Source organism: Amblyraja radiata, chromosome 12 (assembly GCF_010909765.2).
Source record: "Amblyraja radiata isolate CabotCenter1 chromosome 12, sAmbRad1.1.pri, whole genome shotgun sequence".
NCBI classification, from domain to species: Eukaryota; Metazoa; Chordata; class Chondrichthyes; order Rajiformes; family Rajidae; genus Amblyraja; species Amblyraja radiata.
Genome location: NC_045967.1, coordinates 55,007,498 through 55,029,655, shown reverse-complemented (window position 1 = coordinate 55,029,655; position 22,158 = coordinate 55,007,498). Strand labels below are relative to the sequence as shown.

The 22,158-nt window shown below is 51.0% G+C and overlaps 1 protein-coding gene across 1 annotated transcript in view; it reads right to left on the bottom strand.

Annotated features, from left to right (window-relative positions):
• Window positions 1-2,270: 2,270 nt before the first annotated feature.
• The window catches only part of LOC116979234 (sodium/hydrogen exchanger 2-like), a 66,363-nt gene continuing 46,475 nt past the window's right edge, over window positions 2,271-22,158 (bottom strand). The window contains exons 7-12 of the mRNA XM_033030817.1: window positions 17,258-17,328; window positions 14,760-14,924; window positions 12,191-12,293; window positions 5,948-6,067; window positions 4,766-4,829; window positions 2,271-2,839 (exon numbers count right to left, since the gene is read on the bottom strand). Of these exons, the coding sequence (XP_032886708.1) occupies window positions 2,478-2,839; window positions 4,766-4,829; window positions 5,948-6,067; window positions 12,191-12,293; window positions 14,760-14,924; window positions 17,258-17,328 (885 nt within the window). The 3' untranslated portion in view covers window positions 2,271-2,477. The remainder of the gene's footprint in view (window positions 2,840-4,765; window positions 4,830-5,947; window positions 6,068-12,190; window positions 12,294-14,759; window positions 14,925-17,257; window positions 17,329-22,158) is intronic.

The following is a 22,158-nucleotide window of genomic DNA, read 5'->3' as shown; positions in this document are numbered from 1 at the left end:
AGCTTTGACCCAACCATCGATCACCCGTTCACACTAGTTCTATGATATCTTACTTTCTCGTCCACTCCCTGCACACTAGGGGACAAATTTCCAGAGGGCGGCACGGTGGCGCAGCGGTAGAGTTGCTGCCTCACAGCGCCAGAGAGTCGTACGTTCGATCCCGACTACGGGTGCTGTCTGTACGGAGTTTGTACCTTCTCCCCGTGGGTTTTCTCCAAGATCTCCGGTTTCCTCCCACACTCCAAAGACGTGGATGCTTGTGGGTTAATTGGCTTGGTGTAAATGTGAAATTGTCCCTAGTGTGTGTGTGTGTGGGATAGTGTTAGTGTGCGGGGATCGCTGGTCGGCGTGGACTCGGTAGGCCGAAGTGGGCCTGCTTCCGCGCTGTATCTCTGAACTAATACTAAACTAAACTAAACCCACGCGGTCACGTGGAGAACGTGCACAGTCCACGCACACGGAGGTCAGGATCGAACCCGGGTCTCCGGCGCTGTGAGGCAGCAGCTCTACCCGCTGCGCCACCGTGACGCCCAGATGTTTTAAGCAGATCTGTTGCATTCAGTGCAGAGGGAACAGCAATGAGATACACTAAATATGCGACAGGCTGCGACCTCCGTCCCAGACTGCTCTAGACATTTAGAAAGTGCTCAACGTTTCAAGCTCGTGATAGGGCAGTTCGCCAGACTGTTTTGGAACTGATAACCTCTCTGTAGGAATTGAAAAATCGGTGGGAAAATGTCGATAGGTGCAGAGACTTCTTATACATCTGGGTGAGTGAATCCATTTGTAATCACATTGATTAAATTGCTCCATAAAGTGTGAAGCAGCCTCAGATATGTTATCAGCGACTATTTGTACAGCATATTTACTACACTCATGGTTTAATGTGGCTAGATACAATCTCTCCCTTTGTTTGTAGGAATAAGGAACTGCAGGTGCTGGTTTACAACAACAAAAAGACGCAAACTGCTGGAGTAACTCAGCGGGTGAAGGTAGCATCTCTGGAGAACATGGATAGGCGACGTTTCAGGTCGGGACGCTTCTTCAGATATTCTAGGTCTTGACCAGTGAAGACAATGACCTCTTATGCCTTATTCTCCACCCCATCTACCAAACTTCACTGTTGTGGAGTTTCTTGGTGAATAGAGTCATGCAATGTCCTTCCCCCCACCCCCCCACCCTCCCTGGTGCAGGAAGCCCTGAGGAGCAAAGTACTGTTAGGTTTGTTGTGGCGATCCGGGTTAGATTATTGCAGTGGTTATATCAAGAGAATGGGTTTCATTCAGTATGAGATGACATGTGCCAAGCTGATGCTGCCTGGTAGTCTAGATGGAGGGGGAGACAGTGTAGGAAGGAACTGCAGATGCTGGTTTCAAACCGAAGATCGACACAAAATGCCGGAGTAACTCAGTGGGACAGGCAGCATCTCTGGAGAGAAGGAATGGGTGACGTTTCGGGTCGAGACCCTTCTTAGATAGTTCCTAGGGGTAACGGAATCAAGGGATGCGGGGAGAAAGCAGGAATGGGGTACTGATTCTCAGCCATGATCCGGAGAGAAGGAATGGGCGACGTGGTCTGGCGAAGGGTCTCGACCTGAAACGTCGCCCATCCCTTCCCTCCAGAGATGCTGCCTGCCCCGCTGAGTTACTCCAGCTTTTTGCGTCGATCTTCGGAGTGGGAGACTGGTTCATTTATTGCCGACAGTGCAGCGTGGGGCTGGAAAGTCCCTTGTGGAAAAACGGACGTTTTCTGGTGCAAGATTAAAGGGCCCGTCCCACGTGGCGATTTTTTTCGGCAACTGCCGGCATCACTGACTGACGTATCAGGTCACCGAAAAATACGCGGCGTGATCACGTATTGACGCGCGGAGTTTTTTCAAGTGTCGCAACATTTTTTTTTGTTGCCGCTGGATTTTGAAATGTTCACAATTTCTTGGCGACACTGATAAGACATGTAAGAAACATATAAGATTGTTAAGGGCTTGGACACGCTAGAGGCAGGAAACATGTTCCCGATGTTGGGGGAGTCCAGAACCAGGGGCCACAGTTTAAGAATAAGGAGTAAGCCATTTAGAACGGAGACGAGGAAAAACGTTTTCACACAGAGAGTGGTGAGTCTGTGGAATTCTCTGCCTCAGGGGGCGGTGGAGGCGGGTTCTCTGGATGCTTTCAAGAGAGAGCTAGATAGGGCTCTTAAAAATAGCGGAGTCAGGGGATATGGGGGGAAGGCAGGAACGGGGTACTGATTGGGGATGATCAGCCATGATCACATTGAATGGCGGTGCTGTCCCGAAGGGCCGAATGGCCTACTCCTGCACCTATTGTCTATTGACGCCGGCAGTGGCCGAAAACAACGCCAAGTGGGACAGGTTGGACGTAAATTGTCTCATGTCAACCCTTGAATCAATTTGCTCCCTTCCATGTTAACGTTGAGGGTAAAACGACTCACGTCATCGTGACTCAAGGCTACCTTCCCTTTCATTCGCTCTGCGCGGTTCCTCTGTCATGGACCTGCTCGGAAAACTGCCTGCTCAGTGGAGCGAGGTGCGGGATTCTCCCGCCGTTGTCCGTCCCATCCCGCGGCGACCCGTTGTCAATTGCATCCGGAGAAGCGAACTGGAGCTTCAACTTGAGCCCAGACCTCCTGCTTTCCGCCACAGTTTCATTCTCATCCCTCCACTTCAGCTTGATCCCGTTTTCATCCGGCGTTTGCAGGTTTTCGGGCTCTTCCTCGTTGATCCACTCTGCTGTGCTGGGCTGCTGCGGGGTGACTGAAATGGACTTGGGAAACTTTGGACATTCCATCTCGGGATGGTTTTCATCGCCTCTGTATCCACCAACTGCACAAAAGAGACACAAAGACATGTTGAGGCTTTAGCATGCTGAAAATATTGAATGGCGGTGCTGGCTCAAAAGGGCCGAATGGCCTAATCCAGCCCCTATTTTCTCTGTTTCTATAATACTACATATAAATATAATCAAGGCAAACTCAAGTAAAAGATGTAGAGCAAATGAGAAGCTGTGGATTATAGCTTAGGTTAGATATACAGTGCGGAAACAGGCCCTTCGGCCCACCGGGTCCGTGCCGACCAGCGATCCCCGCACATTAACACTATCCTACACACACTAGGGATCATTTTTACATTTACCAAGCCAATTAACCTACAAACCAGCACGTCTTTGGAGTGTGGGAGGAAACCGCGAAGATCTCGGAGGAAACCCACGTGGGTCACAGGGAGAACGTGCAAACTCCGTGCAGACAGCACCTGTAGTCAGGATCTAACCCTCATCCTGCACCTATTTTTTTATGTTAATATGCAGTGCCCTCCATAATGTTTGGGACAAAGACCCATCATTTATTTATTTGCCTCTGTACTCCACAATTTGAGATTTGTAATAGAAAAAATCACATGTGGTTAAAGTGAACATTGTCAGATTGTAATAAAGGCCATTTTTATACGCTTTGGTTTCACCGTGTAGAACTTTCATTTACATGACATTGCTGTGTCCCAAACATTATGGTGCCCTGAAATGGAGAGACTATGTATAAACTGCTCATCCTGGATCAGTCCAATCAGGGTTGTGTCGTCCTCAAACTTGAGAAGCTTGACAGAAGGTACACAAAAATGCTGGAGAAACTCAGCGGGTGCAGCAGCATCTATGGAGCGAAGGAAATAGGCGACGTTTCGGGCCGAAACCCTTCTTCAGACTGATAGGGGGTGGGGGGGGGGGGAGAAGGAAGGAAAAGGGGAGGAGGAGGAGCCCGAGGGCGGGGGGATGGGAGGAGACAGCTCGAGGGTTAAGGAAGGGGAGGAGACAGCAAGGGCTAGCAAAACTGGGAGAATTCAACGTTCATGCCATCGGGGCGCAAGCGACCCAGGCGGAATATGAGGTGCTGTTCCTCCAATTTCCGGCTTGACAGAGGTGTCTGTGGAGGTGCAGTCATTAGTGTAGAGAGAGTCGAGGAGAGGGGAGAGTACGCAGCCTTGCGGTGTTCCTATGCTGAGGGTCTGTGGGTCCAAGATGTGCTTTCCCAGCCTCACATGCTGCTTCCTGTCTTGTCCCAAACATTATGGAGGGCACTGTATATACACATAGACACGCACACATAAAAAACAATCAATAATAGTGCAATGATAGCAATAATAGTCTATGTAGTTCAGAGCCTATTTGGAGGTTGTAGTGTTTAGTAGCCTGATGGCTGTAGGGAAGGAACTGTTCCTAAACCTGGACGTTACAGTTTTCCGGATTAAAGGGGGCACCGGACACTAGTGGTGGTGGGCCTGTGCTTCAATTCCATGAGGACAACTTTTATGTATAAAAGCATGAGAGGAATTGATCGGGCAGAGTCTCTTGCCCAGAGTAGGGGAATAGAGGACCAGAGGACATAGGTTTAAGGTGAAGGGGAAAAGATTTAATAGGAATCGGAGGGGTGACTGGAGGGGTGTACGGAACGAGCTGCCAGAGGAGGTGGTTGAGGTTGGGACTATCGCAATGTTTAAGAAACATTTAGACGGGTACATGGATATAGGACAGGTTTGAAGGGATATGGGCCAAACGTGGGCTGGTGGGACTAGTGTAGCTGGGACATGCTGGCCGGTGTTGGGCGAGTTGGGCCGAAGGCCCTGTATCACTCTATGACTCCATTTTGTCGTGGGTGGTGACTTGTGTGTTCTTCGAAGGCTTATTCTGGCCATTGGGTTATGGAAATAGATGAAGGAGTGATTCTATCCCTATGTTTTGGCGGAGTTGTTGATGTTCTTTACCTGTGAGGGACCGGGCCAGTTTGCCTTTCTTTTGTGACTCATCGGCTAAACAAACCGATCTCCTCTGTGGTGGAAGGAAATAAAAGAGCAATTAATACACAAAAGTTGCTCTGCCTCCCGCCTCTGTCATCAATTATTAATTATTAATTATTTGCAGCAGACTGTGTTTATGGTTGCCACGTGAACCGAGGTACAGTGAAAAGCTGCGTTTTGTTTGCTATCCAAAACAGATCAGATGATTCTCTATGGTAGATAAAAAATGCTGGAGAAACTCAGCGGGTGAGGCAGCATCCCTGTGCATAAATAAATAAGTTCATAGGTGATAGGAGAAAAATTAGGCCATTCGGCCCATCAAGTCTACTCCGCCATTCAATCATGGCTGATCTATCTCTCCCTCCTAATCCCATTCTCCTGCCTTCTCCCCATAACCTCTGACACCCGTACTAATCAAGAATCTATCTATCTCTGCCTTTAATATATCCATTGAATTGGCCTCCACAGCATCTGTGGCAATGAATTCCACAGATTCACCACCCTCTGACTAAAGACATTCCTTCTCATCTACTTTCTAATGGTACATCCTTTTATTCTGAGGCTGTGACCTCTGGTCCTAGACTCTCCCACTGGTGGAAACATCCTCTCCACATTCACTCTATCCAGGCCTTTCACTATTCATGAAATCTCAATGAGCCCCCCCCCCCCCCCCCCCCCCCCCCCCCCCCAATCTGAGATGAGAAAAAAAATATTCACACAGAGAGTGGTGAATCTGTGGAATTCTCTGCCACAGAAGGTAGTTGAGGCCAGTTCATTGGCTATATTTAAGAGGGAGTTAGATGTGGCCCTTGTGGCTAAAGGGATCAGGGGGTATGGAGAGAAGGCAGGGATGGGATACTGAGTTGGATGATCAGCCATGATCATATTGAATGGTGGTGCAGGCTTGAAGGGCCGAATGGCCTACTCCTGCACCCATTTTCTATGTTTCTATCCTTCTAAACCCCAGCGAGTACAGGCCCTGCGCCCTCAATCGCTCATCATATGTTAACCCACTCAATCCCAGGATCATCGTCTGAACCCTCTCCAGCACCAGCACATCCTTCCTCAGCTATGGTGCCCAAAACTGCCCACAATAACGTCTCCTGTCAGAGTCCCGTTGAGCGGTGACGATAGGGCCCGTCCAATTACCTTTACGGAATTCAGAGAGACGTCATCTTTCAGCAAACTCTCCTGACGACGCAGGAAGATCTCCTTGGCCTGGTTGGTGCTTTTCCCCTGCGGCAAGGTGTGCCTGTTGTAGGACGGCATCTGTGTAAAGGGAAGCAACAGATTATAGCAATGCTGAGGTCGTAGTCACACGGCACAGAAACAGGCCCTTCAGCCCCACCAAGATGCCCCATCTACCCCAGTCCCACCTGCCCACGTTTGTTCCATATCACTCTGAGCCTTGTTCCTATCCTTGTACCTGTCCAGGTGACTTTTAAATGCTGTTGTGGTAGCTGCCTCGACTACCTCCCTTGGCAAGATGCACATTAGTAAGTAAGTAAGTTTATTGGCCAAGTATTCACATACAAGGAATTTGCCTTGGTGCTCCGCCCACAAGTAACAACATGACATACAGTGACATTACAAATGACTCAGAAAACACTAAACATTAATAATAATAAAACATGAATGATAAAACACCATTGATCAAGCATGTGCGTTGGAGACAGCGGTGGAGGGTCAGAGCGGTGAGGGCTTGAATCGGGCACGGGGCTTGTTCTCGCGGAGACCCAGGACCGTTGGAGACAGCGGTGGAGGGTCAGAGCGGTGAGGGCTTGAGTCGGGCACGGGGCTTGTTCTCGCGGAGACCCAGGACCGTTGGAGACAGCGGTGGAGGGTCAGAGCGGTGAGGGCTTGAATCGGGCACGGGGCTTGTTCTCGCGGAGACCCAGGACCGTTGGAGACAGCGGTGGAGGGTCAGAGCGGTGAGGGCTTGAATCGGGCACGGGGCTTGTTCTCGCGGAGACCCAGGACCGTTGGAGACAGCGGTGGAGGGTCAGAGCGGTGAGGGCTTGAATCGGGCACGGGGCTTGTTCTCGCGGAGACCCAGGACCGTTGGAGACAGCGGTGGAGGGTCAGGGCGGGGAGGGCTTGAATCGGGCCCGGGGCTTGTTCTCGCGGAGACCCAGGACCGTTGGGGACAGCGGTGGAGGGTCAGAGCGGTGAGGGCTTGAGTCGGGCACGGGGCTTGTTCTCGCGGAGACCCAGGACCGTTGGAGACAGCGGTGGAGGGTCAGAGCGGTGAGGGCTTGAATCGGGCACGGGGCTTGTTCTCGCGGAGACCCAGGACCGTTGGAGACAGCGGTGGAGGGTCAGAGCGGTGAGGGCTTGAGTCGGGCACGGGGCTTGTTCTCGCGGAGACCCAGGACCGTTGGAGACAGCGGTGGAGGGTCAGAGCGGTGAGGGCTTGAGTCGGGCACGGGGCTTGTTCTCGCGGAGACCCAGGACCGTTGGAGACAGCGGTGGAGGGTCAGAGCGGTGAGGGCTTGAGTCGGGCACGGGGCTTGTTCTCGCGGAGACCCAGGACCGTTGGAGACAGCGGTGGAGGGTCAGAGCGGTGAGGGCTTGAGTCGGGCACGGGGCTTGTTCTCGCGGAGACCCAGGACCGTTGGAGACAGCGGTGGAGGGTCAGAGCGGTGAGGGCTTGAATCGGGCACGGGGCTTGTTCTCGCGGAGACCCAGGACCGTTGGAGACAGCGGTGGAGAGTCAGAGCGGTGAGGGCTTGAGTCGGGCACGGGGCTTGTTCTCGCGGAGACCCAGGACCGTTGGAGACAGCGGTGGAGGGTCAGAGCGGTGAGGGCTTGAATCGGGCACGGGGCTTGTTCTCGCGGAGACCCAGGACCGTTGGAGACAGCGGTGGAGGGTCAGAGCGGTGAGGGCTTGAATCGGGCACGGGGCTTGTTCTCGCGGAGACCCAGGACCGTTGGAGACAGCGGTGGAGGGTCAGAGCGGTGAGGGCTTGAGTCGGGCACGGGGCTTGTTCTCGCGGAGACCCAGGACCGTTGGAGACAGCGGTGGAGGGTCAGAGCGGTGAGGGCTTGAGTCGGGCACGGGGCTTGTTCTCGCGGAGACCCAGGACCGTTGGAGACAGCGGTGGAGGGTCAGAGCGGTGAGGGCTTGAGTCGGGCACGGGGCTTGTTCTCGCGGAGACCCAGGACCGTTGGAGACAGCGGTGGAGGGTCAGAGCGGTGAGGGCTTGAATCGGGCACGGGGCTTGTTCTCGCGGAGACCCAGGACCGTTGGAGACAGCGGTGGAGGGTCAGAGCGGTGAGGGCTTGAATCGGGCACGGGGCTTGTTCTCGCGGAGACCCAGGACCGTTGGAGACAGCGGTGGAGGGTCAGAGCGGTGAGGGCTTGAGTCGGGCACGGGGCTTGTTCTCGCGGAGACCCAGGACCGTTGGAGACAGCGGTGGAGGGTCAGAGCGGTGAGGGCTTGAATCGGGCACGGGGCTTGTTCTCGCGGAGACCCAGGACCGTTGGAGACAGCGGTGGAGGGTCAGAGCGGTGAGGGCTTGAGTCGGGCACGGGGCTTGTTCTCGCGGAGACCCAGGACCGTTGGAGACAGCGGTGGAGGGTCAGAGCGGTGAGGGCTTGAATCGGGCACGGGGCTTGTTCTCGCGGAGACCCAGGACCGTTGGAGACAGCGGTGGAGGGTCAGAGCGGTGAGGGCTTGAATCGGGCACGGGGCTTGTTCTCGCGGAGACCCAGGACCGTTGGAGACAGCGGTGGAGGGTCAGAGCGGTGAGGGCTTGAGTCGGGCACGGGGCTTGTTCTCGCGGAGACCCAGGACCGTTGGAGACAGCGGTGGAGGGTCAGAGCGGTGAGGGCTTGAGTCGGGCACGGGGCTTGTTCTCGCGGAGACCCAGGACCGTTGGAGACAGCGGTGGAGGGTCAGAGCGGTGAGGGCTTGAGTCGGGCACGGGGCTTGTTCTCGCGGAGACCCAGGACCGTTGGAGACAGCGGTGGAGGGTCAGAGCGGTGAGGGCTTGAATCGGGCACGGGGCTTGTTCTCGCGGAGACCCAGGACCGTTGGAGACAGCGGTGGAGGGTCAGAGCGGTGAGGGCTTGAATCGGGCACGGGGCTTGTTCTCGCGGAGACCCAGGACCGTTGGAGACAGCGGTGGAGGGTCAGAGCGGTGAGGGCTTGAGTCGGGCACGGGGCTTGTTCTCGCGGAGACCCAGGACCGTTGGAGACAGCGGTGGAGGGTCAGAGCGGTGAGGGCTTGAATCGGGCACGGGGCTTGTTCTCGCGGAGACCCAGGACCGTTGGAGACAGCGGTGGAGGGTCAGAGCGGTGAGGGCTTGAATCGGGCACGGGGCTTGTTCTCGCGGAGACCCAGGACCGTTGGAGACAGCGGTGGAGGGTCAGAGCGGTGAGGGCTTGAATCGGGCACGGGGCTTGTTCTCGCGGAGACCCAGGACCGTTGGAGACAGCGGTGGAGGGTCAGAGCGGTGAGGGCTTGAGTCGGGCACGGGGCTTGTTCTCGCGGAGACCCAGGACCGTTGGAGACAGCGGTGGAGGGTCAGAGCGGTGAGGGCTTGAGTCGGGCACGGGGCTTGTTCTCGCGGAGACCCAGGACCGTTGGAGACAGCGGTGGAGGGTCAGAGCGGTGAGGGCTTGAGTCGGGCACGGGGCTTGTTCTCGCGGAGACCCAGGACCGTTGGAGACAGCGGTGGAGGGTCAGAGCTTACCAATCCCGTAACGTTCCACACTCCATAGGGAGGGTTTCTGGGGAAGCCGCTGATTGGTGGGAGCAGACTAGAGGAAGCAGCTGATTGGGTGCAGCCTCAGGTTAGCATTTCTGCTTTTTGGTTAAAGGTACAGTGATTTAGTAAGGGTACAGTGAGCTAAGGGAGGCTAGGGAAGCGGAAAATCAAAATGTGACAGGAGGATCCAGAATGTGTGAAGATAAAGCTCTAGATGTAAAAGGGGCAAAAACGGAAAGGAAGGGTAGTAAAATCATCTGAAAGTGCTTTATCTAAATGCGCTGAGGAAAGGTTAGGTAAGCTGGGACTCTACTCTTTGGAGTTTAGAAGAATGAGAGGCGATCTCATTGAAACGTATAAGATCGTGGGGGCCTTGATCGGGTGGATGCACCGAGGATGTTCCCAATGATCGGGGAGGCTAGAACTAGGGGACATAGTTACAGAGTGAGGGGGGGCTCTTTTAAAACTGAGATGAGGAAGAACTTCTTCACCTAGAGGGTGGTTAGTTTGTGGAATTCACTGCCCCAGGGAGCAGTGGAAGCAGAAACGTTAAATTTATTTAAGTCAAAAATAGATGGTTTTTTAGCTGCCAAGGGGATAAGGGGCTACGGGGAGAGGGCAGGGATATGGACCTAGGTATGGTTAGTATAGTAGACCTGAGTGATCTCCTGGACAAGTGTCGATCGCCTGGATTGGGGTCGGAGAGGAATTTCCCGGATTTTTTTCCCGAATTGGACCTGGGTTTTTATCCGGTTTTTTGCCTCCCCCAGGAGATCACGCGGTTCTTGGGGTGGAGAGGGGTGATAGCGGTATAGAGGGGAGGGTAGTGTCTTGTGTTCTGTGTCTTGTGTCTACTGTTTGTGGGTAAGTGTGTCTGTTTAGTGTTCAGCCATGAGTGAATGGCGGTGCGGGCTCGACGGACCTGATGGTCTACTCTCGCACCTACTTTCTATGATTCTATGATTCTATGTGGACCAACAAAATACCAGATCAAAGGGAGGCTACAGATTTTTGGCTGTTGAGTAGAGCAACTACTCGTGGATAAAAACTGTTTTTATCTGGCTGTGGCGGCCAGTAAAATGCTGGAGTAACTCAGCGGGTCAGGCAGCATCCCGGGAGAACATGGATAGGTGATGTTTTGGGTTGGGACCATTCTTTAGACTAGGAGTCTGAAGAAGGGGTTCCGACCTGAGATGTCACACATCCGTTTTCTCCAGAGATGCTGCCTGACCCGTTGAGTTACTCCGGCACTTTGTGTCTATCTTTGCTATAAGCCACCATCTGCCGTTCCTTTCAACACATACCTCCCACCACCCCCTAAGTGAAAACGTTGTCCCATCACCCTAGAGCAAACCCAAGCAGTCACAGTGAGAACATGCACTGTAATTAAATCTTCCTCTTTAGTTTGGTCCAGTTTAGTTTAGTTTAGAGATACAGCGCGGAAACAGGCCCTTCGGCCCAACGGGTCCGCAACGACCAGCGATCCCCGTACATTAACACTATCCTACACTATTAGGGACATAGCGGAATCAAGGGATAATAATAATAATAATAAATTTTATTTATGGGCGCCTTTCAAGAGTCTCAAGGACACCTTACAAAAATTTAGCAGGTAGAGGAAAAACATGTAAGGGGAATGAAATAAATAGTAGAGACATGACTAGTACACAAAGTAAAGACAGAATTCAATACAAAACACAATATGAGGCAATTAATGCACAGATGAAAAGGGAGGGGGACGTGGGGCTAAGGATAGGCAGAGGTGAAGAGATGGGTCTTGAGGCGGGACTGGAAGATGGTGAGGGACACAGAATTGCGGATCAGTTGGGGGAGGGAGTTCCAGAGCCTGGGAGCTGCCCTGGAGAAGGCTCTGTCCCCAAAACTGCGGAGGTTGGACTTGTGGATGGAGAGGAGACCGGCTGATGTGGATCTGAGGGACCGTGAGGGTTGGTAGGGGGAGAGGAGGTCAGTGAGATATGGGGGGGCCAGATGGTGGAGGGCTTTGTAGGTGAGGACCAGGATTTTGTAGGTGATCCGGTGGGAGATGGGAAGCCAGTGAAGTTGTTTGAGGACTGGAGTGATGTGATGCCAGGATTTGGTGTGGGTGATGAGTCGGGCAGCTGCGTTCTGGACCAGTTGGAGTCGGTTGATGTAGGTGGAGCTGATGCCAAGGAGAAGTGAGTTGCAATAGTCCAGTCGGGAGGAGATGAAGGCATGGATGAGTCTTTCAGCAGGGGATATGGGGAGAAGGCAGGAACGGGGCACTGATTGGGGATGATCAGCCATGATCACATTGAATGGCGGTGCTGGCTCAAAGGGCCGAATGGCCTACTCCTGCACCTATTGTCTTTTGACAATTTTTACATTTTACCAAATCTGTACGTCTTTGGAGTGTGGGAGGAAATCAAAGATCTCGGAGAAAACCCACGCAGGTCACGGGGAGAACGTGCAAACTCCGTCCAGACAGCGGCCGTAGTGGAGATCGAACCCGTGTCAATAGACAATAGACAATGGGTGCAGGAGGAGGCCATTCGGCCCTTCGAGCCAGCACCGCCATTCAATGTGATCATGGCTGATCATCACACCAACATTGGAGATTAGGGATACAGCCCCTCCGGAGACAGGCCCTTCGGCCCATCGATCACCCGTTCACCCACACACAACCAATAAATTCGTACCCTTTGCCGAATTCGATAGAGATTTCTTAACAAGAGCTCCTGGATATTATCGAGCTGTTCTGGTGACACTGGTCGCTTCAAGACTTCAGCGGCTTTCTCATTCCTGTGTGGAGAAGATTAAACACATGATTCACTCTCATGGTTAGTAGGGTAAAGGGCGACCTCATTGAAACTTATCGAATTGTGAAAGGCCTGGATAGAGCGGATGTGGAGAGGATGTTTCCACTGGTGGGAGAGTCCAGGACCAGAGGCCACAGCCTCAGAATAAAAGGACGAACCTTTAGAAAGGAGATGAGGAGGAATTTCTTTAGCCAGAGGGTGGTGAATCTGTGGAATTCATTGCCACAGACAGTTGTGGAGACCAGGCCAATGGGTATTTTTAAGGCGGAGATTAAAAAATTCTTGATTAGTACGGGTGCCTAGTTTAGTTTTGTTTAGAGATACAGCGCGGAAACAGGCCGTTCGGCCCACCAGGTCTGCGCCGACCAGCGATCCCCGCACACTAACACTATCCTACACACACTAGGGCCAAGCCAATTAAGCTACAAACCTGTACGTCTTTGGAGTGTTGGGGGAAACCGAAGATCTCGGAGAAAACCCACGCCGGTCACGGGGAGAACGTACAAACTCTGTACAAACAGCAGCCGCAGTCGGGATCGAACACGGGTCTCCGGCGCTGCATTCGCTGTAAGGCAGCAACTCTACCGCTGCGCCACCAAGATGGGGTTATGGGGAGAAGGCAGGAGATTGGGGTTGAGAGGGAGCGATGGATCAGACAAGGTTAAATGGCAGAGTCGACTTGATGCGCCAAATGGCCTCATCCTGGTCCTATCACTTATGCCCCTGTCCCACTTAGGAAACCTGAACGGAAACCTCTGGAGACTTTGCGCCCCACCCAAGGTTTCCGTGCGGTTCCCGGAGGTTTCCGTGCGGTTCCCGGAGGTTTTTGTCAGTCCCCCTAATGGTGGAAAGTGGTTTCCGCTTCTTCTATGTCGCGGCCGGTTTTGAATTTTTTGAAATAATCGCTGGAACATAGAAGGAGCGGAAACCACTTTCCACCATTAGGGGGACTGACAAATACCTCCGAGAACCTCACGGAAACCTCCGGGAACCGCATGGAAACCTTGGGTGGGGCGCAAAGTCTCCAGAGGTTTCCGTTCAGGATTTCCTAAGTGGGACAGGGGCATTAGGAACTTAATCAAACTCTATTGGATTTTATCTTGCACTGAATGTTGTATCCTTAATCATGGGCAGTTTGTACTGTGGGCAGTTTGATTGTAATCATGTGTTGTCTTTCCGCTGACTGGTTAGCACGCAACGAAAAGCTTTTCACTGTACCTCGGTACACGTGACAATAAACTAGACTGAACTAAGCCAAGCCAAACTAAATCTCACAATTTGGAGGCAGTGGATATGCAGGATGGGGAGGAACATGGATCGCGTGCAGGCAGAGGAGATTAGTTCACCTTGCCCTCATGCTTGCACAGACACAGTGGGCCGAAGGGCCTGTTCCTCAGCTCTACAGCCTTATGTTCTGTATGTCGAGTCACTGCATCTGATTTTAAAAAAAACTCTGTCTCTGGAAATGCTTTAATAATTGATTTGTTTATTGCTTCAGACGCAGCAGCTGAAATTGCCACTGGCATCAGTTTGACATGAGCTTAGACCATGCCCTCAGCAAACTGCATCCTTCACAATCTGAAAGGGCAGCATTAAATTATTGAAGTGGAATAAAGTTGTTGCTGCTTACCTGGAGTTTAGTTTGAGTTTGAATTTCTTGTTTTTGGTCCTGCTGGGGGTCCACTGCCCCCCCTCCTGACCTGGCAAACCAGGTGGGGGAGATGGTTCAGTCGCCGGCTGTCCCACCACGGAGCAGGTAGCACGGGATTACATGGTACCCGTGGCGGGGTAATCCCGTGCTAACTGCTCCATGGTCGGATAGATATTAAGATGGATTCTTAATGAGCACGGGTGTCGGGGTTACGGGGAGAAGACAGGAGAATGGGGTTGATAGGGAAAGATCGATCAGCCATGATTGAACGACAGAAGTCTGCTCCACGCACCATTCAATCATGGCTGATCTATCTCTCCCTCCTAACCCCATTCTCCTGCCTTCTCCCCATAACCCCTGACACCCGCACTAATCAAGAATGTGTCTATCTCCACCTTAAAAATACCCATTGACTTGGCCTCCACAGCCGACTGTGGCAATGAATCCCACAGATTCACCACCCTCTTACTAAAGAAATTCCTAGGTAGACAGAAATGCTGGAGAAACTCAGCGGGTGAGGCAGCATCTATGAAGCGAAGGAATAGGCGATGTTTCGGGTCAAGATCCTTCTTCAGACTGATGTGGGTGGGGTGTCGGGGGGGGGGCGGGAAGAAGAAATGAGACTGTAGGCTGTGGGAGAGCTGGGAAGGGGAAGGGAAAGAGGGTGAGAGCAAGGACTACCTGAAATTCCTCCTCATCTCCTTTCTAAAGGAATGTCCTTTCATTCTGAGGCTGTGGTCCTAGACTCTCCCACTAGTGGACACCTCCTCTCCACATCCACTCTGCCCATCTACTCACTGTAGAGATGCCGTCGATGCTGTCCCTGCCAGCTGGCCTGTCTCTGCCAACTCAATGGCATGCTTCTTCTCCAGCTTCTGGTACAGCATCACGATGCTGGACTTGGACAGATGCTGTTCTCTGATGAATAGCTTGTTGAGATACTTGTTGTTGAAGTTTTCAAATCTGCAAGAAATGGGAAACAGAGTTTAGTGCGGGTGGGGGGGGCGGAGGGTCTATGTTTCAGTTTTATGTGTTTTATGTTCAGTTTCAGTTTAGTTTGTTGTCACATGTACCGAGGTACAGTGAAAGCTTTTTGTTGCGTGCTAACCAGTCAGCGGAAAGACAACACATGATTGTAATCGAGCCATTTACAGTGTACAGATACATGATAAGGGAATAACATGAATATAATAGACAATAGACAATAGGTGCAGGAGTGGGCCATTCGGCCCTTCGAGCCAGCACCGCCATTCAATGTGATCGTGGCTGATCATCCACATTCAGTACCCCGTTCCTGCCTTCTCCCCATATCCCCTGACTCCACTATCTTTAAGAAACATATAAAATACAAGATAAAGTCAACTAAAGTCCAATCAAAGAAAGTCCTAGGGCCTGAGGTAGATAGTAGCTCATGACAAGTGCTGCAATAGTTAGGTGTAGGAAGTAACTGCAGACGCTGGTTTATACTGAAGATAGACACAAAATGCTGGAGTAACACAACGGGACAGGCAGCATCTCTGGAGAGAAGGAATGGGTAATATTTCATGTCATAGAAACATAGAAAATAGGTGCAGGAGTAGGCCATTCAGCCCTTCGAGCCAGCGCCGCCATTCAATATGATCATGGCTGATCATCCCCAATCAGTACCCCCATTGCTGCTTTCTTCCCATAATCCCTTTATTCCTTTAGCCCTAAGAGCTATATCCAAATCTCTCTTGAAAACATGCAGTGAATTCGCCTCCACTGCCTTCTGTGGCAGAAATTCCACAGATTCACAACTCTCTGGGTAAAAATGTTTTTCCTCATCTCAGCCCTAAATGGCCTACGCCTTATTTGTAAACTGTTACCCCTGGTTCTGGACTCGCCCAACATCAGGAACATATTTCCTGCATCTAGCCTGTCCAATCCCTTAAGCATTTTATATGTTTCCATAAGATCCCCTCTAGTCCTTCTAAATTCCAGTGAATACAAGCCCAGTCGATCCATTCTTTCATCATATGTCGGTCCCGCCATCCGGGAATTAACCTGGTGAAGCTACGCTGCACTCCCTCAATAGCAATAATGTCCTTCCTCAAATTAGGAGACCAAAACTGCACACAATACTCCAGGTGCGGTCTCACCAGGGCCCTGTACAACTGCAGTATGACCTCCTTGCTCCTAAACTCAAATCCTCTCACAATGAAGGCTAACATGCCATTAGCTTTCTTCACTGCCTGCTGTACCTGCATGCTTACTTTCAATGACTGATGTACAGGACACACAGGTCTCGTTGCACCTCCCCTTTTCCTAATCTGACACTATTCAGATAATAATCTGCCTTCTTGTTCTTGCTACCAAAGTGGATAACCTCACATTTATCCACATTATACTGCATCTGCCATGCATCTGCCCACTCACCCAACCTATCCAAGTCATCCTGCAGCCTCATAGCATCCTCCTCGCAGCTCACACTGACACCCAGCTTTGTGTCATCCGCAAACTTGGAGATGTTACATTTAATTCCTTCGTCTAAATCCTTCTTCAGACTGAAAGTCAGGGTCTCGACCGGAAAGTCGAGAGGTTCTACTGCAGTTGTACAGGGTCTTGGTGAGACCACACCTGGAGTATTGCGTACAGTTTTGGTCTCCTAATCTGAGGAAAGACATTCTTGCCATAGAGGGAGTACAGAGAAGGTTCACCAGACTGATTCCTGTGATGTCAGGACTTTCATATGAAGAAAGACTGGATAGACTCGGCTTGTACTCGCTAGAATTCAGAAGTTTGAGGGGGGGATCTTATAGAAACTTACAAAATTCTTAAGGGGTTGGACAGGCTAGATGCAGGAAGATTATTCCCGATGTTGGAGAAGTCCAGAACTAGGGGTCACAGTTTAAGGATAAGAGGGAAGTCTTTTAGGACCGAGATGAGAAAATAATTTTTTACACAGAGAGTGGTGAATCTGTGGAATTCTCTGCCACAGAAGGTAGTTGAGGCCAGTTCATTGGCTATATTTAAGAGGGAGTTAGATTTGGCTAGAGGGATCAGGGGGTATGGAGAGAAGGCAGGGATGGGATACTGAGTTGGATGATCAGTCATGATCATATCGAATGGCAGGCTCGAAGGGCCGAATGGCCTACTCCTGCACCTATTTTCTATGTTTCTATGTTTCTATGAAATGTCATCCATTCCTTTTCTTCAGAGATGCTGCCTGTCCCGCTGAGTTACTCCAGCATTTTGTGTCGCTCTTCGAGCCCAACACAGACCACCGATTACACACAGAGACAGGCAGCACCAAGGCAGACTGAAGAAGCTTATACCTGTCTTTCCAGTAATATTGGCCCCAATGTCCGCAGATATCTTCGATCCCCGCCAACAAATGGTCCAGGAACTGCAGAAAGCACAGTTTACAAATCAGTTTGTCAGTCGTTAATCATGGCCATCTCACAGCCCATCAGTCTATTGCAGACTGACACAAAATGCTGGAGTAACTCAGTGGAACAGGCAGCATCGCTGGGGAGAAGGAATGGGTTACGTTTCGGGTCGAGACCCTTCTTCTGAACCTTGAATAGTTCTATGAGTCTGAAGAAGTGTTTCGACCCAAAACGTCACCCATTCCTTCTCTCCAGAGATGCTGCCTGTCCCGCTGAGTTACTCCAGCATTTTGTGTCTGTCTTTGGTTTAAACCAGCATCTGCAGTTCCTTCCTACACTTACCTGTTGCAGCACTTGTCATGAGCTACTATCTACCTCAGGCCCTAGGACTATCTTTGAACAGACTTTATTGGACTTTATCTTGTATTAAAGTGTGAAAACGCACACCTCCAGATTCAGGGGCAGTTTCTTCCCAGCTGTTATCAGGCAACTGAATCATCCTACCACAACCAGAGAGCAGTCCTGAACTACTATCTACCTCATTGGGGACCCTCGGACTATCCTTGATCGGACTTTGCTGGCTTTACCTTGCACTAGACGTTATTCCCTTTAACATGTATCTATACACTGTGAATGGATCGATTGTAATCATGTATTGTCTTTCCGCTGACTGGTTAGCACGCAACAAAAGCTTTTCACTGTACCTCGGTACACGTGACAATAAACTAAACTGGAAATGAAATACTTGGAAACGCAGGAGACTGTTGATGCCGGAAACCTGAGCCAAACACAAAATGCTGAAGTGCGGGTTAGGAGGATGAGGGGTGATCGTATCGATGTGTACAAAATCATTAGAGGGATAGATCGGGTAGACACACAGAGCAGGGGAATCGAGAACCAGAGGACATCGGTTTGAGGTGAGGGGGGAACGATTTAATAGGAACCTAAGTGGCAACTTTATTCACACAAAGGGTGGGGGGTGGGTGGAACGAGCTGCCAGAGGAGGTAGCTGAGGCTGGGACTATCGCTATGGTTTAAGAAACATTTGAACAGGTACATGGATAGGACAGGTTTAGAGGGATATGGGCCAAATGCAGGCAGGTGGGAGGGACATATTGGTCGGTGTGGGCAAGTTTGTTTGTAAGTTCATAAATTCATAAGTTAAATGTGCAGAATTAGGCCATTAGGCCCATCAAGGCTGATCTATCTTTCCTTCTCAACCCCATTCTCCTGCCTTCTCCCCGTAAACCCTGACACCCGTACTAATCAAGAATCTGTCAATCTCCACCTTAAAAATATCCACTGACTTGTCCTCCACAGCCCTCTGTGGCAATGAATTCCACAGATTCACCACCCTCGGACTGAAGAAATTCCTCCTCATCTCCTTTCTAACGGAACGCCCTATTATTCTGAGGCTGTGACCTCTGATCATAGACTCTCCCACTAGTAGAAACATCCTCTCCACATCCACTCTATCCAGGCCTTTCACTATTCGGTAACGTTTCAATGAGGTGTCCCCTCATCCTTCTAAACTCATAAGATGTTTGTTATGAAGTTATTGTCATTTCTGAAGAGCGTAATTTCGCCCATGATATGCTCCATGGTTACTGATGCAGAAGCCCTCTCTGTACAGACTGGTGAACCAGCAGATGCTGCAGTAAAGCTGTTGGCCAAGATTCATTTAGAATGACTGTATTGGCAGCTTCTGCTCCTCAACCTAGTTGATGGAGTTAGGTTTTTTGGAATTTCTCATTCACCGCGGAGGGAAGCAAAGATGAAAGTGGTGTGGGCAGAGAGACATTGCCGACTGCTGCCCTGCTCCCCGCAACTCTGTCTCAGCCCCACTCCCCAATGCTGGAATTACAGGCACCGCGCTCAAAATAACAGCAAGACGAAATATTAAAGGGGCCATGTTGCAGACTCACTGTGTGTGTGTGGGTGTGTACATGGGTGAGCTTGCGTGCGCATGTGTGTGTGTGTGTGTGTGTTTGTGTGGGTGTACGAGTGTGTGTGTGTCCATGTGCGTGTGTCTGTGTGCGTGTGCGTGTGCGTTTGCGTCTGTGTGCGCGTGCTTGTGAGTGTGTTTGTGTTTGTTTGTGGGGGAGTGTGTGTGTGTGTGTGTGTCTGTGTCAGTCAGTGTGTATGTGCGTATCAGTGTGTTTGTGTGTGAGCGTGTGTGTGTGCATGTGTGACCGTGATTGAGTGTATGTGTGTGTGCGTGCGTACGTGTGTGTGTGTGTACGTGTGTGTGTGTGTGTGTACGTGTGTGTGCATGTGTGTGAGTGTATGTGTGCGTGTGCATGTGTGTGTGCGTGTGTTTGTGTGTGTGCATGCTTGCGTGCGTGCGTGTGTGTGCGTGCTTGCGTGCGTGTGTGTGTGTGCGTGCGTACGTGTGTATGTGTGCGTGTGTGTGCGTGCGTGCGTGTGTGTGCGTGCTTGCGTGTGTATGTGTGCGTGTGTGTGTGCGTGCGTGCGTGTGTATGTGTGCGTGTGTGCATGTGCATGCGTGTGCGTCAGGATTACAGTCCGGGTGGCGAGGTGGTGTCTCAGATGGGCCAGTGGCAAGACGATGACATTCTCTATGGGACAATGAGAGTCAATGTGGACAATGATTGTACGACCAGCGATCCCCGCACACTAACGCTATCCTACACACACTGGGGACAATTTACATTTATACCAAGCCAATTAACTTACAAACCTGTACGTTATTGGAGTGTGGGAGGAAACCGAAGATCTCAGAGAAAACCCTGCACAGGGTCACGGGGAGAACGTACAAACTCCGTACAGACAGCACCCGTAGTCGGGATCAAACCCGGGTCTCTGGCACTGCATTCCCTGCAAGGCAGCAACTCTACCCACTGCACCACAGTGCTGCCAAACATTGTTTGAGATGAAGGCAGGACCTCTAAACTAAAACTCAGGCCTCAGAGTTCAGCATTGCACGAACGTGTAGATAGAGGCTGTGTCAGGCTTTAACTTACCCGGATGTGGATCTGCTCACTGACAGTGGGTGGAGCCAGGCTTGTTCTCTTCACCTCCAGTAACTCCACCAGTGGTTTAATTGTCATACCCTGTAACAACAGAGGAAAGAAGAAATCAGTCCAGTCTGAAGAAGGGTCTCATCCCGAAACGTCACCCATTCCTTCTCTCCAGAGATGCTGCCTGTCCCCCTGAGTTACTCCATCTCTCTATCTCTCTCTCTCTCTCTCTCTCCCTCTCTCATAGAGTGATACAGGCCCTTCGGCCCAACTTACTCCAACATTTTGTGTCTATCTCTGGTTTAAACCAGCATCTGCAGTTCCTTCCTGCACACTCTCACTTCATGTCAGTTCAGTTTAGTTTATTGTCACGTGTACCGAGGTACAGTGAAAAGCTTTTTGTTGCGTGCTAACCAGTCAGCGGAAAGACAATACATGATTACAATCGAGCCATTTACAGTGTACAAATACATGATAAGGGGATAACGTTTCATGCAAGGTAAAGCCAGCAAAGTCCGATCAAGGATAGTCCGAGGGTCACCAATGAGGTAGATAGTAGTTCAGGACTGCTCTCTGGTTGTGGTAGAATGGTTCAGTTGCCTGATAACAGCCGGGAAGAAACTGTCTCTGAATCTGGAGGTGTGCATTTTCACACTTCTGTACCTCTTGCCTGATGGGAGAGGGGAGAAGAGGGAGTGGCCGGGGTGCGACTGGTCCTTGATGATGCTGCTGGCCTTGCCGAGGCAGTGTATTGTTGTATTGTATTGTATATCTTTATTGTTATTTTCCTGAGTACTCACATACCCAGAGGAAACAAAAAACGTTACTCAAACCAGTGTCCATTCAGGTGTGCAGTAAACAATAAATAGAAATAAAAATACATATATCATGAACAAGTTTAACACTACTCTCAACTAAACATCAACAGGCGTTCCGATCAGCAGCGGCACGACAGTGGCTCTGTCCAGGTTGGTGGTGGTGCGCGATACTTTGGCAGGGGGCAAAGTCCGTTTAACAGTCTTATAGCCTGCGGGAAGAAGCTGAGGAGCATCCTGCTGGTTTGCAGCTAATGCTCCTGTACCTCTTCCCAGATGGCAGGATGGAGGAATATGTGATCGATGGGTGGTAGGGGTCTTTGATGATGGAGATGGCTCTGTTGATACATCTCTTCCTGTATATGTCCAGCAAGAAAGGGAGTGGAGCACCAATAATCCTGCTGGCGGTCTTCACAATCCTGTTCAAGTTGGTGCCGTTCGTACGCCTTGCAGCTCCCGAACCAGGAAGTGATGCCGTTGGTTAATGTGCTCTCGATTGTCCCCCTATAAAAGTTCGTAGGTGTGTAGTGGGGAGACCTGCTTTACTGTAGTCTTCGGAGAGGGTGTAGTCGCTGCTGGGCTCTCTTGACCATGCTGTGGTGTTGTTGTGTGACATCAGGTCCTCTGACAGGTGGAGGAGTCCTAGGAACTTCACGCTGTTGAACCCTTTCCACATCAGCTCCATCGATGTGCAGCACAGGTTGTATGGTGTTGTTTTCCCCGCCCTCCCTGAAGTCACCACCATCTCCTTAGTTGTTTCCCCACTTGAGAATGAGGTTTTGGGTGGGAGGTTTGCACCATCCTGTGTAGCAGCTCCACCTGTCCATCCTGTAGCTACGCCGACTCAGTCATCATTGTCAAGATGAGTCACCCACCACTGTTGTGTCATCAGCGATGCGTTGTTGCGTATTAAGTTGTTGTTGAGTCACACGTACAGTCTGTTGTGTACAGCAGACTAAACAGCAGGGGTCTTAGGACACAGCTTGGGGCGAACCTGTGCTCCACGTCTACTGGTTTTTGATGTCCCTACTGCCCACCCGACTGTCTGCTG